This window comes from Tympanuchus pallidicinctus, unplaced genomic scaffold, assembly GCF_026119805.1.
Source record: "Tympanuchus pallidicinctus isolate F22 unplaced genomic scaffold, pur_lepc_1.0 scaffold6, whole genome shotgun sequence".
NCBI lineage: Eukaryota > Metazoa > Chordata > Aves > Galliformes > Phasianidae > Tympanuchus > Tympanuchus pallidicinctus.
Genome location: NW_026294780.1, coordinates 454,167 through 471,589, shown reverse-complemented (window position 1 = coordinate 471,589; position 17,423 = coordinate 454,167). Strand labels below are relative to the sequence as shown.

The window sequence follows — 17,423 nt, the reverse complement described above, 5'->3', positions numbered from 1 at the left end:
GTGGACAGCAGGGTGACCATGAGCCAGCACTCTGCCCTTGTGGCCAAGAAGGCCAATGGCACCCTGGGACATAGTAGAAGGGGCATGGTTAGGAGGTCAAAAGAGGTTATCCTGCTTCTCTACTCTGCCCTGGTGAGACCGCATCTGGAGTATTGTGTCCAGTTCTGGGCCCCTCTGTTCAAGGACAGGGAACTGCTTGAGAGAGTCCAGCACAGAGCCACAAAGATGATGAAGGGACCAGAGCATCTCCCTTACGAGGAAAGTCTGAGGAAGCTTTGGCTTGGAGGAGACTGAGAGGTGACCTAATGAACGCTTCTAAATATGTCAAGGATGTCTGTCAGGAGGATGGAGCCAGGCTTTTCTTAGTGACATCCAGTGACAGGATAAGGGCAATGGGTACAAGCTGGAACATGAGAGGTTCCACATTAATGCTAGAAAAAAACCTTCATGGTGATGGTAACAGAATATTGGAACGGGCTGTCCAGAGAGGTTGTGGGGTCTCCCTCTGTGGAGACAATCAGAGCCTGCCTGGACACATTCCTGTGTGACCTAATCTAGGTGTTCCCAGCAGGGGGATTAGATTAGATGAGCTTTTGAGGTTTCTTCCAATCCCTGACATTTGGTGACTGTGATTCTGTAAATAACTGGTATGGAGAAGAGACAGCAGCTATTAAAATAAAGACTTGGTAAAAAAAAAAAAAAAAAGTACTATTTATTTATTTTTTTTATTTTATTTATATATTAATAATAATTAGTAGAATTTTTAAGCTCATCTTCTCTTTTCTCATTCTCTTCTCTTCTCCTTTTCTCCTTTTCTCCTTTCAAATTTCCCTTTTCATTCCCTTTTTCCTTCCCTGCTCCTTTCTTCTCCTCCCTTCCTTTCTTATCCTTTCTTCTTTTTTCTATTGGCTCCATCGCTGAAGACAAAATTCTCTTATTCTCCTCCACGTCTCACTAGAAAAAGTAGAGTCGAAACTTGAGGCTATTCACAAAAAAGAAAAGCTGCCTCCTCCCTACATCCCTCTGCAGCAACAGCAAAGGCGGGAGTGCCAGTACCTGTCTGTTGGCCCAAGCGGCCGGGAGAAGTTGTTCATCACGGCCTCAGTGTGACAGCGGGTGAGGATGACCACCGCCTGGCACAGGAAGGGCAGGAACGTGCTCTGCTGCGCAGACGAGGTGATGCTGCGCAGGATGTAGAGGATCGGAGGCACCTGAGAGAAGAAGGGGAGAAAGAATGACTTGCTGCATCCTGCACTCTGCAGGGCCCAACCATGGACATTCAGCACATGAGCAGTGCCTGCTCCCTTGACGTGCTGCCAAGTCCTAAGCCTGAATTTCATGCCAGCTACCCTGGTCTCCATGCCCTGAGCACAAGGGGCAAACAGCACAAGTCATAGTGCAACAGCCAGCAAAAGTCCAAGACATGTGAAAGAAAGTCTCTTACATTCCAACTGATGTCCTTCCCGTGCATCTGCAGGAAGGTGGTCATCCACTTCCCAGCAGCACGCACACGCACTCCGTTGGCTTTCCGGATCGTCTCCTTGATGGCAGTCATGAAGTCAACGGTGCGTTCTAGGGGGAAGTTCCTGCACACGATCTGCAGAGAAATGAGAAGCGGGAGAGATCCCATCACTGCTCTGCTGCAGCTGTCTGTACCCTGCTGTTGATACGGAAGGCGGTTGAGCCTTCTCTCAGCTTCTGCACCCATGGTGTTTGCTTACACGCAAAGCCTACCTCCCAGCAGCCACAGTCACACATGCATGCAAGTGCACACACACACACACAAACGCACATCATGGAGTCAGATCCTTGCACTGGGTGCCTGAAGGCCAGACGTAGCTCAGAGCCTCCTGCTACTTGCTGAGAAAACAGGACTCAGGGTAACAGCTCATTTTGGAAACAGTGTGAGAGGCTGGGGCAGCACAGGGTCATGCAGAAGCCTACACACAGAGATCACACCACCCCTTCTTGGGTCCTCATACCATGGCCATTTTGGATGTGGTCTGGAGCTGAGAGGCGATGCTGCAGGCATGCAGCCCCTCGCACAGGCTCCCGATGTCACCCGTCTCGATGTCTGTATTGGTCACTTTGGCTAGAAAGAGCACAGGGAGAAAAGGGAAGTCATGCTTCTGGAAATGAAACTGCTTTCCACGGGGGAAAGACAGAGGACAGGATGGGGACAAGAAGAGAGCTGTGCACGGTGCCTCTCCCTCCTGTCAAGAGAGCCCAGCCCATGGGGCTCTGGTAGTGCTATGGAGGAGGGCAGAGGGCTGGAGCACGCCTGCTCCACTCACCTTGGATTCGCAGAAGGGAGCTCAGACAGGTGACGGCCAGCTGGCGGGATGCAGGCATGGGGTCACACGTCAGAGGCGCCAGCAATCCCACCAAGGAGCCAAAGTGCTCACAGGCATCTCCTCTCTGCAGGGGTGAGAGGGAGGAACAAAGCTGTAGACGGCCCCAGCTCTCCCCAGCTTCTCCCATCTGTGCCTTTCCCATGCCGTGACACAGCATGCACAGCTGGGCAGAGCTCACCTTCCAGCTCAGGGGCACTGGGGAGGGAGCAGGGGGCATGCGATGGGGCTCTTTACTCACTCGAAGCTCTTCACAAACAGTCAGCAGCTGGGAGCAGGTCTGCAGGGCCCTCTTGCGCTCCCACACATTGGTTGATACCATAGATTTCTGCAGGACCTGGGGTAGAGCATCTGTCTCACTGAGGATGTCTTTTCTTTCCCTTCCTGCCACCCCTCTCCCTGTCCCTCCTTTCCCAGCACTTTCCCTTAAGGCCTGCCCTTTGCTCCATGTCGCCTCCTGCCTCACTGAGCACCGGCACTGCTGCCCCGCTCTCTGCAGTCACTCCTGCCTCCTAACCCAGGAGCTTTTCCTCGGCTGTGGCCTGCCAGGGGCTGGCTCCTGCTTTCTCCCTGCAGGGCCCATTTCTCTGCCCATTTCTGAGCTCGCAGTGAGCTGGCACATCAGCAGGAGATTTCTCTCCCTCTAATCCTCCTCTCAGTCCCCAGATCTCTGCCCCCGCTATTGACAGGCACCATGCTTTCTCTCTTGCCCCACGAATACTCACATGGACTATGTTCTGAAAGAAGCCGCCGCTGGGCTCTGTCTCCAGCAGGACCACCATGAGCCGGCCCAGAGCTTTCAATGACGTTTGCTGAAGCTGAAAGCAGAAGAGGGGAGTGATGTGTAGGATCACAGCTACTGCCAGAGCAGAGGTTGTGTGTGCTGAGGTAGGGTTCCAACTGAGAGGTGGCCGGGAAAGTTACGGCAGGTTACCTGCAGGTACTGTGCTGCTTGCTGTGACTTCCTGATCTTCAGCATCATCTCTGCTGAAGGATATGTCACGATGTTCTTGCAGCACAGGACCAACATCTCACGCAGGTCCTTGCTTTCAGAAGAGGGCTTCAGCTTGCTGAGAGGAGGAAAACAGGAAGAAAAATCAGAAAGGCCCTTTACCTCTCCAGACTGGTTCAGACAACATCTGAGTTTCTCCTAATTGACAGCTACAAAGCCAATACCCCCACCCAGCTCATGTTGCTGAGCACTGCCTTCAGTTCCTGCAGCGCCCACCTCCCCCCCGGCAGCAGTGAACCACCTCCCGCTCTGGAGGGAAGGAGACCCCAGCTCTCTCTCTCTTCCCTGCCAGGGGACAGGAGCACCAGGGCCTTTCTCCCTGCCCAGAACCTCAGCTTTGCTGGGCACAACAGCCCAGCCGTCTCTCCTGTAGATGTGGCTCCTCCCTCCCTGTCCCCTCCGGGCCCTCAGGAGCTACCCAAAACGGGGACCACTATTCTGCCTTGCAACCTCAGCCCTTACCTCAACTGCTCCAGGGCCAGAACCACCTTGAGAGGCACTGGGGAGACAGGGATGCCCAAGTAATACTTCTTCATCAGGTCCTGCAAGTCCCAGAGACACACTGTCAAAGTGGGCAGGGGGCACACAAGAGCTGTTCCACCCGGCCCCAAGACAGGCACAGCTGCCACACACCAGCCCCATCACTTTCCCATGGAAGCGCTGCAGGATGAAGCAGCTGGTGCACCCAGCCCGCTGCCCAGCCGCTGCCTGCCAGCACCCAAGGTCCCCACCAGCTGGAGACGTGTGGCTGCTGGAGACCTGCATGCCCCCAGGGAAGCGAGCCTTGTGGCGCAGCCCAGAACTCCTCTGCAGACAGCCCTGTCTCCAGGCACTCACCATCAGGATCTCCAGCAGCTTGCTCTTCAAGGAGGGGTCAAAGGTTGCAGAATCACCCACAGCTTGGTAGGCAGAGCTGCAGTCGGTGATGCTCTGCACCAGTGCGAGGTTGTTCTGCAAGTCCTGAGGAGCAAGAGAGAAGAACATTCTTTGAACTGCGGGAAGAGCCGAGGGCTGCAAGGGGGACACCTGGGGACAACGCTAAGGGAAGGGCTTGGATCTTTATCTGGGCACAAACAGTTCCCCGAGGGACCTTTCGAAAGGGAAGGCCCATCTCAGCATCCCTCCCATGTGGAGAGGCTGCAGCTGGGCGCTCTGACACCCTGGCATGCTTCTTTGAGCTCTCACCCGGCAGCTGCAGCTGTAGAGCATCAGGATGTTGCCCACGATGTCTCCCTCCAGGTGGGCGAGCAGCTGTTGCTTGGAGGCACGCAGTGCCACGCTGCCGTGGGCCAGCATGAGAGCGCTGCGTGTGGCATGAGCTCTCGTGCTGTCCAGCTCCATCTGTGTGGGAAGAAATGCCTTGAGACACTCGCTAACGGCCCCCAGTGCCCCACGATGCACCTGGGCTCCCAAGGCAGGAGCTGCAGGGAAAACAAGGCCGAAGAATGCCAAGATGGAAACCCGTAACGCTTTACCTTCTTGCGCCTGGAAATCCTGGCATTGCGGCCTTTGCACAGCCTGGACGCAAACATGGTGAGCGTGGCCAGGACTGTGTGGAAGTTGTTCTCAGCAGCATGGCTGAGAAGAGAGATGATTCCCTGCACAAAAGAACAAGGAGTCGTTGGCACAGGCCTGAATCTACAGGTCCTCTGCTGAGCAAAATGGCAGCAGTGCGGAGGTTGAAAGGCCTGGAGCAGGGCCAGGAGAAGGCCTCTGCCCCACGGCCAGAGCAGGGATGCTCGCAGGAGCTGGAGGAGAGGAGAGCTCACCTGGGCCTCACATGGCTCCTCTGCATTTGCCTCCTCCAGGTGCTGTAGCAGCTTCTCCTGCACGTGGAGGACTCCCTGACAGGATCCCAACACTGTGCCCAGAGCCTTGTACAGGAACAACTGCATGGGAAGGGAAGGAAGAAGCTGAGATGTGGCAGCAGCTTAACGTGCTGGGGGAGGGCCAGGTGGGAAGGAGCCAAGCTCCCTGGCGGTTGCTGAGAGCAGCTGCGGGGCCGAGCTTTATCCATCCCCGGGCAGATTGCAGGGAAAGGCCCTTTGGGGGGCATAGACTGGGAAAGCAGCATCAGCATCCCGCGTGGGCAGAGCACCAGCCGCAGCCCCAGCCCCAGCTGGACACCTGCAGCTGCACCGCTGGGTTGAGCCGGGGGGAACTCACCTTTTCTGCAGAGCTGCTGGCAGAGCTGCTCAGCCGCTGGCTCAGCTCACAGCTCAGGGCCTCGATCCACGCCTTCTCCTCTATTGTGTCCAGCGACGCCTTCAGGAACTGTTGGAGAACAGGAGAAGACGATGTTCCCTTGCCCTTTGCCTCTTCCCTCACTCCCAAGTCACCGCAGCCCTCTGGAGAGAGGTGCCTGGAAGAACAGTGCCTCTCCCAGCTCCCCCAGCGTTCCCTCCATTAAAGCCGCCCGCCCTCTTCTCCTAAGACCCCCCTGGGCTTGGGACAGAGCGGAAGAGGCAGCGCCACAAAGGCGTGCGGCCGCTCCGCAGCAGCGCTTGAGAGGCTGCTCCTGCCCCACAGTGGCTCACGTGGGAGCGGGGCTACTTGGGGCAGGCAAGCACTTCTCTGCACCGCGCCTCCCGGCAATGCTGTACCTTTAGCAGACGGCGCTCAAACTCGGCAGTGTCCGGGAAGCTCTCATCTTTCCCTGCACAGCAATAGGAAGAAAAAGACCCTTACTTGGGATCAAGGCACAGAAGAAGAGCTGCTGCAAACCTGGCTTGGCCTGGGCACTTGACACTGCCAAGCTGGGACCTGCACCCCCTCCACAATGACCTGTCCCTCCCCACAAACACTGCCTCCACAGGAACACGGAACTAAGTGCTCCAAGGCTGCTGTCTGAGGGGACAGGAAGGGCCCATCCCTGTCCTGGAATGGGCAGATCTCTGGTGGGATGGGTCCCTGGGCCTCAGCGCTGACTCCCAGGAATGGGAACAGCAGCAGAGCAAGAATTGGGCTGCAGGCAGTGCTTCCCCTCTGCCATGCTACAGAGCTGCATTTTCACTCCCTCCCTTCCCTGCCTCTGCCTCTTCTTCCCCTCCAGTACTTTACCTTCAAGGCACTGCAGCAGCAGGGGGATCTCAGTAGCCCACGTGGCCCCCACAGCCCTGTGGAACCTGCTGTGGAGATTTTTCATCAGCAGTAAGGCAGCAGCTTGGAGTTTGCTGCCTGCAACAGGGCTGCCTGCCACCACCTGAGGGAGAGCAAGAAAAAGCAGGGTCACTTCTGCAGCAAGAGCAACGGCTTCTCCCCAGGATGGAAGCAGCTCGGCTCTGCTCTGGCAGGCAAGGAGCAGCCAACAGCTTTGCCCATGGCCATGCTGCTTCCTCCTGGCTGCTTGTAGAACCAGCCTCTGGAGCATCTACTCACCAGCAGTCGTGCCAGCAGTGTCTGGGGCGTCAGCAGTGGGCCTGCAAAGAGAAAAAAGTGCTGAGTAAGACTCCAAGACACTGCGTGCCCAGCCATGCACACCTCCGCTGTCCCTTCTGGGTGCTACCACAGGTCAGCAGAGCTCACTGGGGGAGTTTTTGCTCCTACCTTGAAACATGGAGCTGACGAAATGGGGATCCAGGTGTTCTATTGGCCGTCCTGTCAGCTCCTCTCTCTCAGCCAGGGCACAGACACAGCGGGAGACTGGGATCAGCATGCCTGTGTACTGCGCTGGCACCACAAACAACAGCAGCCGCGGCCACAGGAGCTGTAGGGAACGAGGCAGTGGAGCAGGTCAGCATTCCTGCCTCTGCTCGGAGATGAAGAGGACTCTGTGAATTTCCCCGAGTCCCGTGTGCTTCAGAGCACATTGGAGGAGAGACCTGGGGTCTTGGAATGGGACGAGGAACACGGGGAGCAAGGGCAGGGAGCAGCAGCAGGGCAGAGCGTGACTTACTTTGGACATCCCTCTCACAGAGACGTCCAGTGATCCCAGGATGTCCATGCACAGCTCCTGGAGAGCTCCTTCTTCCTGGGCTTCCCGGGCAGAAAGGTCTCCGGCTGCCTGCACGACAGTGGTGTTGAAACACTGGTTATGCTCAGTTCTCAGGAGCCTCTCAGGAGGCTCAGGTGTGGCCCCAGCGGTGCTTCTGTGCCACCCTCTGAGCAGCACGGGTCTTCCAAAGGAAGATGCTGCCCACTGCCCTTACCCTTCTTCCTGTGGCGCGGCTGAACTCCCTGAAGATGTGCCCCACCACATCCCAGGCTGAGCAGCTCTGGGTGCTAGAACTGAGCAGATCCTTGATGAAATACAGAATAGCTGTCCTCACCTGCAAAGGGTCAATTATGGGTGTGATTTTCCTGGTCAGAAGGCAAAGGGAAGCCACCTGCTCATCGGGGCAGCCCTTTGGGCAAGAGCAGAGACAGCAAGAGCAGTGGAGAGGCTTTTAGCTACTGAGGTGTGGGCCAGGCCTTTGCACCAGGCTGTGCGCTTTCCATGCACAGCACAGGGACCTGCCCGCTCCACTCTGCCTGCTCTCCCCACAGGAGCCATCATGACCGTGTGGCCAATGCCCCAGCACCTCTCTAGTCACCCCAGCCGTGCCCGTGCTGGCAGCAGCATCACCACCCTGACAGCGCTTTCCCTTCCCAAACCAGCTCACCCGGATGCTGGGGTCGCTGCACAGACGCTGCACAGCCTCGACGACCTGGGGCAGCATCTCCGTCATCATGGGCTCTGCAAGAGATGCACAGAAGCATGAGCGGAGCCACAGCGCAGATGGCAGAAGGGAGCCCTGGCAGTGCCAAGGCGTGGTACTGACCAACCCGTGGTACTGACCATCAGAGCGAGCCAGAGCACCCAGCAGACCCAGGGCTGCCACGCATCCAGGCTCCCAGTCATCGCCCAGCTGCGACTGCAGAAACAGGATGGTTTCCTCTGGGCAGATCCGGGCTGCAGGGAGGAAATCCCACGCTATGTTAGCAAGAACCTCACGCCCATTCCTGAGGTTTGTGAGAGAGGTTTTGGCCAGGGCAGCGCCAAGCATCGCCAAAGCTCCTCTCCTTACTCTGCAGCATGATGCAGTGGGTCAGCTGTGCACGACCAGCCTCGCTGTGCTGCTTGCTGTCGTCATAGAGCTGTGGGAACAAGGTCCATTTGATACAATCACATCAACACTGAGGACGGAAAAGACACTGTGCTGCCCGCTCTCGTCTCCCTGGGCACTCTCGGGAAGAGGACAGGCAGACAAAACCCAGCCCACCCCATGGCATCCCCAGGAGTACATGCATGGCTCTGGAACAGCCTTGAGCATGCAGGAGCTAAGGCTGAGCCGCCTTCTTCAGGAGCTCGGAGCTTTGCAGTCCTCCTGAGACTTAGCCAAGAGGGAAACTGCTGTGGGCGCAAGGATAGGCTCCCCTTACCTGGTAGAACACGGCACTGATGATGTCCTGAAACTTGTCCCCTTGGATTACAGACTGAATGCCCCCTAAGGCCTCCAGGAAGATAGTGAGGCTCTGCAAGAGAGCAGGAGAGGAAGAAAGGGATGAAGCCACATCTAGCCACTTGCGAGTGGAGAAACTTTTCCCAATTGTTTCTCTGCAGGGAGAAGCTCCTGCACAGGCATTCTTGTTTATCCTCCACCACCCAGCAGCACCAAGAGAGTCTCTCTGCTCTCAATCAAGCCGTGTTTGGGCATCATTTGCAGGCATTTCCCACCCAGCAGCCCACTTCTCCCCCATCAGATGCAACTGGATGTGGTCCCCCCAATTGTTAGCATAGAGCTCCTCAGGCACTCAGAGCCCCACAGTGGTGGTGAAGTCTCCCATCCCCAGGAGATGAGCCCCAGTGATTCTTGGTTCCCTCCTGGCTCCTGTCTGGGTTGTTCCTTCTCTGACTGAAGAGCTCAGGAAGCCTCAGACCTCCCTTGAACACCCATCCCTTCTTTCTCCAAGGGCTCCCCACCTCCTCCCTGCATCCCCCTGACCCCTCGTGGCACTTGCAAGGGCCCCACGTCCACCCTGAACCCTGCACAACAACTCACCTTGGCCACCCTGCAGGTGTCTTGGATCTCCTGACACGGGTGAACGAGCCAGAGGAGCTGCTCCCAGACGTGCTCTTGGTGCCGCTCCTCTTGCAGGAGAACCTCCAACATGGCAGCCACAGCCCCAAGGACGGCCTGTTTGTCCTGGAGAGGATGGCAGAGGCCCGGCATCAAAGACTGAAGGTCTGCCCTTCCTACACAGAGGGCTTTCCCTTCCCCTTCCCCATACCCCCACGGCCAGCAGGAGATGGGCTCGCTCTGGAGGGCAGGTTGAGCTTTTCCCCATCCCCTCATCCCCAGCTCTTCCTGCCACAGTGCTGTGACATGCAGCTGCTCCCTGGCACAGAGCCACTTCAGGGCCCTTTGCAGAGCCAGCCCACTCCCTCTCATCACCCCTCAGCTCTCAGCCCACTGGGCACAGACAGAGCTGCCGACATGGGTGCCCCTGCTGCCATCCTGGGCTGGGGATGCAGCAGTGCTCACCTGTTCCTCCTGGCAGTCTTGCCAGTTCCACACCACAGAGAAGAGCAGCTCGTGAAGGTTTTCATAGGTCTGCTCTTTCTCCATGGCAGGCCAGGGGCATTGCGTTCCTGAGGACAAGTAATTCTTGACTCCATCCAGCCACTGTTTCAAAACTGAAAAAACAAAATAATTTAAAATATATATATATATATTTTTAAGATATATATTTTTTTTAAGAGAGTGAGAGAAAACGGAGTCTGTGAGAGTCTGCAGCAGGGCTGCTCTGGGGCCGGCACTCACCAGCACAAGCGATGCGCAGGATCTGGCCACTCTTCACCTGGCCCACCACACTGCGCAGGCCTGCCAGCATCAGCCACACAAAGGGGATGCACTGCGGAGCTGCAGAGAGGAAGGAGAGGGCCACAGTCAGAGTCCTGGCAGCGAGGGAGGAGGGGCTGCAGCCCTGCATCCCCCAGCTCAATGCAGATCACACGCGGAGGGCAGAGACCCCTTTCCCGGCTGTTATAGGTGTCAGGAGGTTGAGGGTACTCTACCATAGGTGCTGAAGAGTTTGCTCAGGGTGATGAGCACCAACTCCTTGCACATGTCCCCCGTGGCCTTCAGGTGGCTCTGGAGCTCAGCCATCACCAAGGTGAAGTGCGTCCGAGCCAGAGCCACCAGGACATTGCTGGCAGCTGTCTTGACATTGCTGGTCACGCCCTGGAAGAGAGTCACTGGTGACGCGCGGCCCAGGAGACTGCCTGAGGCCCTTGGAAGAGCAAAGCCACCACCATCCGCCAGCAGAACACCAGCGTGGGCAGGCGGTTCCCTTTGCCCTTGGCAGTGAGCCCTCACCTGGGCTGCCGTCAGGTCCCGGGACACCTCTGCCAGCAGCCGGTTCACCACTCCGCACGGCGGGCGGCTGCTGTCTTGGCACAGGGCGCTCTCCAGCTCACAGTACGCCTGCGCTCGGTCACCCTGGGGACAAGGATCAGTCACGCTCGCTTTGCCCGCTGCCACCCATCGCTCGGTGGATGTGCTGCCGGGCCTGGCACCCACGGCACTGTGGCGCTGGAGGGGCCAGGAGGGCAAGGGTTGGTGGCTGGATGTGCCCAACTCACCTCCTGATCTTGCAGGCGCCGAAGCAGTAAGGTCGCGGCGCAGGTAGGGACAGGGCTTGACACCCTGCTTCTCTCCCTGCGACGCGTACGCCTGGGCACGCAGCCCACACAAGCAAAGAGACCTGGAAGGAAAGAGCAGAGCAGCTGCTGCAGGTGTTGCTTGGAGCCAGGGCCGAGCACCCGGCCAGCTGTGGGGGGAAAACGCTCCTCCAGCCCCACAGCGCGAGGCTGCGTGTGGTTGGCGGGGGCAGGGGAGGGAGCTTTCCCCTTGCTGGGGTACTGGGGAAACCACGGTGAGCAGCTGCACTCGGCAGAGCAAGGACAGCGCTGCTGGCACGTCCTAAACAGACACTGGAGGCACACGTGTGCCCGGGCAGCATCGTGGTGTCCAGAGAGGTGGAGGGACTCACCTCGAAGGGCTCTCAGCCTCTCCATGATAGCAGGATGCCTCCAGGTAGACGCAAAGCTCTCTCTGGTTCCACTTCCTGCGGGTCCCACAAGCGGACTGAGCCACCGCTCCCACCGCTCCACAAGGGTGGATGAGGCGGCCACTGTGACACCACACTGCAGTGTCACCTCACAGAGAATGAATGACACGCCCCGGGCTGGGGAGCAGGCAGGTCCCCAGGGCAACCCTGCAGGCCCTCAAACACAGCACGTTTGTGTGATGCAATCGGCTCTGGGGTTCCGGTTCCATGCTGACGCAGGGAATGACCTCAGCGGGTGATGGAGAGCCCCTGCCAGGGAGCAGCTGCTGGGCACCGTTGCCCGGCGTTGTCTTAGTGATGGGGGCTCCATGCCGGGAGGCACTGAGGCCCCCATCTGCTGCCCGACAACCTCTCCACAGAGCTCTGCTGTCCACTGGGGGCACGTGTCAGAGATGTTAAGGAGACTCCACCGCATCTGACCAAACAAGAACACCACCATCTGCTTATTGTCATCCAAGTAGGGTCATGGGAGGCTGCCACGAGGAAATGGCAGAATATCAGAAAGAGACTTTGCATGCCATGGAAAGACACTAAAGGGATTGGGAGCACCAGGAGTGCTCTTTTCTGTCCTTCTGACTGGAGGCTGGGTCGCAGAAGGAAGGAGGAGAATAAAGGTGGTAAATTCTTGGCTGATTACTGGGATGGTGTTGGGATCAAGGTTTTGTGTACCTTGATCTTGGACAGGTGTGTGGGCATGAGATGGAACACAGCTGAGCAGTTGGGGCCAAAGTGTTCTGGAAAGCAAGTGGGCTAGATTGATTAAACCACATTTGATGGAGGAATGGAATGGAGTTCCTTGTGAAATGAGGAAAATAAGCTAGGTTAGAAGTTGTATGCCTTCATGAGGTGCTGAATTGGCAGCTACAGATCTGACCTTTCTAAGCCAGGTTTTCGCTGCCGATAACAGATGCTTTTATACAGACCTAGAGAGTTAGTGCGGACAGCGAGTCTCCTGTTTCTCCAAATAACACTGTTAGCTATCCCATCTCTGGAGTGCAAGGCAGCAGGCTGGGCAGTAAACCACAAATTAACAAAGAAGCAGTGGATTGGTGGATGAAGTTGATGCTGATAAGAGGACCGTTCAGAGCCAGGCAAGCATCCTCCAACTCCACCCAGGTCAAAGAGTACACAGCCAGGAAGACAACAGCCTTCATCAGAAAGACCACCAGATGACCAGGGAGAAATGCCTCACATGCATGAAAGAACTGAGACTCAGGGCGGGGAAAAATGTCAATCATTCTGGGGACTCACGGCAATAAAACAACCTTTTCTTGGACATCCAATGCATATGTGAGCAGCTTGCTCTTTAAGCATGTGCCTTTCTTGACTTCCCATACGCAGGCTAGGAGGCAATACCCCCCTGCATCCAGCATAGGTGCGCAGTTCTGAGTGAACATGCCTGCTTTATGACTGCTCTGTGGTGATAGACTTTGATTCCGCGTGTCACTTGCAACAGAGAAGGGCCTGGGAATGATGTCTTCTAAGTAAACTGTGGAGAGAAACCTCCAGTTGTCCAGTAGGATCTTGTGAGGACTCCTCAGGGAAGACAACGTTGCCAAGAGCCTGGTTTAAATCTTCCTGCATCCCTCTAGAGATTCCTGCACCCTCTGCTTCCCTACAGTGCCTGTATAGCAATGCACACTATGTCAGGAATAAACAGGAAGAACTAGAGATCTGTGCGTGCTTACAGGGGGGTGATGTCATTGCAGTCACACATGAGACATGGAGGGACCTGAGTCTGTTCATCCTGGGGAAAGGAGGGCTGAGGGGGGATGGCATAAATGTTTGTGAATATTCTGGGAGTCCTGGTGGATGAGAAATTGGATATGAGCAAGCATCATGTGCTTGAAGCCTGTAAGCAACTATATCCTGGGCTGCATTAAAACAGGGGAGGCCAGCAAGGAAAGAGAGATGGTAGTCCTCCTGTACTCAGCTCTTGCGAGGCCCCGTCTGGAGTACTGCATCCAAGGCCTGGAGCCCCCAGCACAAGAAATATGCAGAGCTCTTCTATCAGGTCCAGAGGAGGGCCGCTAAGATGATCAGAGGACTGGAACACATCTCCTACGAGGAAAGGTTGAGGAGATGCTGTACCTTTAGCAGATGGCGCTCAAACTCGGCAGTGTCCGGGAAGCTCTCATCTTTCCCTGCACAGCAATAGGAAGACAAAGACCCTTACTTGGGATCAAGGCACAGAAGAAGAGCTGCTGCAAACCTGGCTTGGCCTGGGCACTTGACACTGCCAAGCTGGGACCTGCACCCCCTCCACAGTGACCTGTCCCTCCCCACAGACACTGTCCCCACAGGAACAGGGAACTAAGTGCTCCAAGGCTGCTGTCTGAGGGGATGCGAAGGGCCCATTCGTGTCCTGGAACAGGCAGATGCCCAGGGGGATAGGTCCCCGAGCCTCAGTGCTGTCTCCCAGGAATGGGAACAGCAGCAAACCAGGCACTGGATTGCAGACAATGCTCCCCCTCTGCCACTCTGCAGAGCTGCATTTTCACTGCCCCCTTCCCTGCCTACACTTCTCCCTCCCCACCAGCACTTTATCTTCGAGGCACTGCAGCAGCAGGGGGATCTCTGCTGAGATGGCCCCCACAGCTCTATGGAACCTGCTGTGAAGGTTTTTCATCAGTAGTAAGGCAGCAGCTTGGAGTTTGCTGCCTGCAACAGGGCTGCCTGCCACCACCTGAGTGAGAGCAAGGAGAAGCTGGGTCACTTCTGCAGCAAGAACAGCGGCTTCTGCCAGGAGGGAAGCAGCTTGGCTCTGCCCATGGCTATGCTGCTTCCTCCTGGGTGCTCGTGGCACTGGCCTCTGGAGCATGTACTCACCAACAGGCACACCAGGTCTGGGGCGTCAGCAGTGGGCCTATGAAGAGAAAGAAGTGCTGAGTAAGACTCCAAGACACTCCCTGCCTTGCCATGGGCACCTCCGCTGTCCCTTCTGGGTGCTACCACAGGTCAGCAGAGCTCACTGGGGGAGTTTTTGCTTCTACCTTGAAACATGGAGCTGACAAAATGGGGATCCAGATGTTCTATGCGCCGTCCTGTCAGCTCCTCTCTCTCAGCCAGGGCACAGACACAGCGGGAGACTGGGATCAGCATGCCTGTGTACTGCGCTGGCACCACAAACAACAGCAGCCGCGGCCACAGGAGCTGTAGGGAACGAGGCAGTGGAGCAGGTCAGCATTCCTGCCTCTGCTCAGAGAGGAAGAGGACTCTGTGAATTTCCCCGAGTCCTGTGTGCTTCAGAGGAGAGACCTGGGGTCTTGGAATGGGACGAGGAACACGTGGTGCAAGGGCAGGGAGCAGCAGCAGGGCAGAGCGTGACTTACTTTGGACATCCCTCTCACAGAGACGTCCAGTGATCCCAGGATGTCCATGCACAGCTCCTGGAGAGCTCCTTCTTCCTGGGCTTCCCGGGCAGAAAGGTCTCCGGCTGCCTGCACGACAGTGGTGTTGAAACACTGGTTATGCTCAGTTCTCAGGAGCCTCTCAGGAGGCTCAAGTGTGGCCCCAGCGGTGCTTCTGTGCCACCCTCTGAGCAGCACGGGTCTTCCAAAGGAAGATGCTGCCCACTGTCCTTACCCTTCTTCCTGTGGTGTGGCTGAACTCACTGAAGGTTTGCCAGGGTCAGAGACGTTAGGGAGATTCTATCGCATCTGATCAAACAAGAAGACCACCATCATAGAATCATAGAATCATAGAGTCCTAGAATCACAAGGTATCAAGAGTCCTACAAGATCATCTAGTCCAACCATCATCCCATTACCACTCCTACCACAATCTACCATATCTCATAGCTCCTCATCCGGATGCTTCTTGAACACTGCCAGGGACGGCGACTCCAACCACCTCCCTGGTCAGGCCATTCCAGTGCCTGACCACTCTCTGAGAGAAAAAGTTTTTCTTATGTTTAATTTAAATCTCCTCTGGCACAACTTGTGGCCATTTCTTTGGGTCCTGTTTGTTGCCAGGGAGAAGAGGCCAAACCTCTCCTCATCAAAACCTCCCTTCAAGAAGTTGTAGATTGCATTGAGGTCTCCCCTGACCTTCCTCTTCTCCAGAATAAACAATCCCAGATCCTTCAGCTGCTCTTTGTAAGATTTGTGCTCCAGACCGCTCACCAGTTTCATTGCCCTTCTCTGGACACATTCCAGGGCCTCAATTTCTTTCTTGTAGTGAGAGGCCCAAAACTGAACAATACTAGAATACATGATTCTTGAAGATGCAGCCTCACCAGTGCTGATGATGACCTCCCTGCTCCTGCTGGCCACACTATTTCTAATGCAATCCAGGATGCCACTGGCACTCTTGGCCACCTGGGCACACTGTCAGCTCATGTTCAGCTGAGCATCAACCTACACCCCCAGGTTCCTTTCCTCTTCACAGTCATCCAGCCACTTGTCCCCAAGCCTATAATGCCACATTGGGTTAATGTAGCCAAAGTGCAGGACCCAGCACTTGGCTTTGTTGAACCTCATCCCATTCACCTCAGCCCAGTGATCCAGCTTATCCAGATCCCGCTGAAGGGCATCCCTACCCTCAGGCAGATCAACACTACCTCCCAATTTGGTGTCATCTGCAAACTTACTGAGGGTATGCTCAATCCCCCTCATCTAGGTCATCAGTAAAGATATTAAACAAGATAGGCCCCAGTACCAACCCCTGGGGGACACCACTTGTAACGGGTTGCCGTTAAGCTGGACTTAACTCCATTAACTATTACCCATTGGGCACAGCCTTCTAGCCAGTTCCATACCCAAAGAAGGGTATACCTGTCTAGTAGCCACGGGCAGCCAGTTTCCCCAGGAGAATACTGTGAGAGACCATGTCAAAGGCTTTGCTGAAGTCTAGGTAGACTACACTGACAGCCTTTCCCTCGTCTACCAGTCTGGTCACCCAGTCATAGGATAAGATGAGGTTGGTCAAGAATAACCTGCCTTTCATGAATCCGTGTTGGCTGGGCCTGATCCTCTGGATGCCACGCATGTGCTGTGTGATCTCACCCAAGATGATTTGCTTCATAACTTTCCTAGGTACCGAAGTCAGGCTGAGAGGCCTGTAGTTCCCCAGGCCCTTCTTATGGCTCTTCTTGTACATGGAAGTCATATTGGTAAGCCTCCAATCCTCTGGGACCTCTCCAGACAACCAGGAGCTCTGGTAGATGGCAAAGAGTGGCTCAGTAATCAACTCTGCCAGCTCCCTCAGCACCCTAGGATGGAGCCCATCCAGTCCCATGGACTTGTGACAGTCCAGATGGAAGAGGAGCTCTCTAACTGTCCCCACCTTAATCATAGGGTTGTATTCTAAGAACCCGCCCAGACTTCCAGATCAGGGTGTAAAGTGCCCTGAGGATAACTGATCTGACTATTAAAGGCAGATGTAAAGAAAGCATTGAGGACCTCAGCCTTTTCCTTATCCTCAGCAGTCACATTCCCTGCTGCATCAAGTAAAGGTGGAAGTTCTCCTTGGTTCTTCTCTTACCACTGATATATCTGTGAAAGGATTTCTTATTCTTTTTTACTGCAATGGCCGATCTGAGTTCAAGTTGGGCTTTTGCCTTCCTAACTTCCACTCTGCATACCTTAGCAACATCTTTGTAATCTCCCCAAGTAGCCTTTCCCTTTTTCCAGAGGACATAGGCTCTCTTTTTCTTCTGAAGTCTCAACAGTAGTTCCCAGTTCATCCACCATCTGCTTGTTGTCATTCAAGTAGGGTCATGGGAGGGTGCCACGAGGAAACGGCAGAACATCAGAGACTTTGCATCCTTTGGAAAGACATAAAAGGGATTGGTAGAGACCTCAATGTGGGCTTCCAGTACTTAAAGAGAGCATATAAACATGAGGGAGAATGACTGTTTTCATGGGCTGATAGTGATAGGATAAGGGAGAATGGCTTTAAACTGAGACAAGGAACATTTAGGTTAGATATGAGGAGGAAGTTTTTCATTCACAGGGTGGTAATACATTGGAACAGGTTGCCCAGAGAGCTTGTGGATGCCCCATCCC

The 17,423-nt window shown here is 55.5% G+C and overlaps 1 protein-coding gene and 1 long non-coding RNA gene across 2 annotated transcripts; both read right to left on the bottom strand.

Moving 5' to 3' along the window:
* Positions 1 to 2,250: 2,250 nt before the first annotated feature.
* LOC128071751 (maestro heat-like repeat-containing protein family member 2B) lies at positions 2,251 to 10,841 on the bottom strand (the record flags this gene model as incomplete). Its single annotated transcript, XM_052664774.1, has 25 exons — positions 2,251 to 2,418; positions 2,593 to 2,688; positions 3,077 to 3,169; positions 3,286 to 3,421; positions 3,826 to 3,905; positions 4,201 to 4,323; positions 4,549 to 4,704; positions 4,839 to 4,961; positions 5,133 to 5,252; positions 5,530 to 5,637; positions 5,967 to 6,019; positions 6,424 to 6,565; positions 6,742 to 6,782; positions 6,910 to 7,069; positions 7,259 to 7,366; positions 7,512 to 7,631; positions 7,965 to 8,038; positions 8,141 to 8,254; positions 8,370 to 8,439; positions 8,725 to 8,817; positions 9,345 to 9,488; positions 9,828 to 9,979; positions 10,107 to 10,205; positions 10,361 to 10,526; positions 10,662 to 10,841. Coding segments are annotated over 25 exons (2,919 nt in total), but the record flags the coding sequence as incomplete, so codon positions are not given.
* Positions 10,842 to 14,260: 3,419 nt separating this feature from the next.
* LOC128071704 (uncharacterized) lies at positions 14,261 to 15,313 on the bottom strand. Its single transcript, XR_008201987.1, has 4 exons — positions 15,001 to 15,313; positions 14,748 to 14,855; positions 14,409 to 14,568; positions 14,261 to 14,281 (listed from the first exon to the last, which is right to left on the bottom strand). It is a non-coding gene; the product is annotated as an uncharacterized LOC128071704 (long non-coding RNA).
* Positions 15,314 to 17,423: the final 2,110 nt, after the last annotated feature.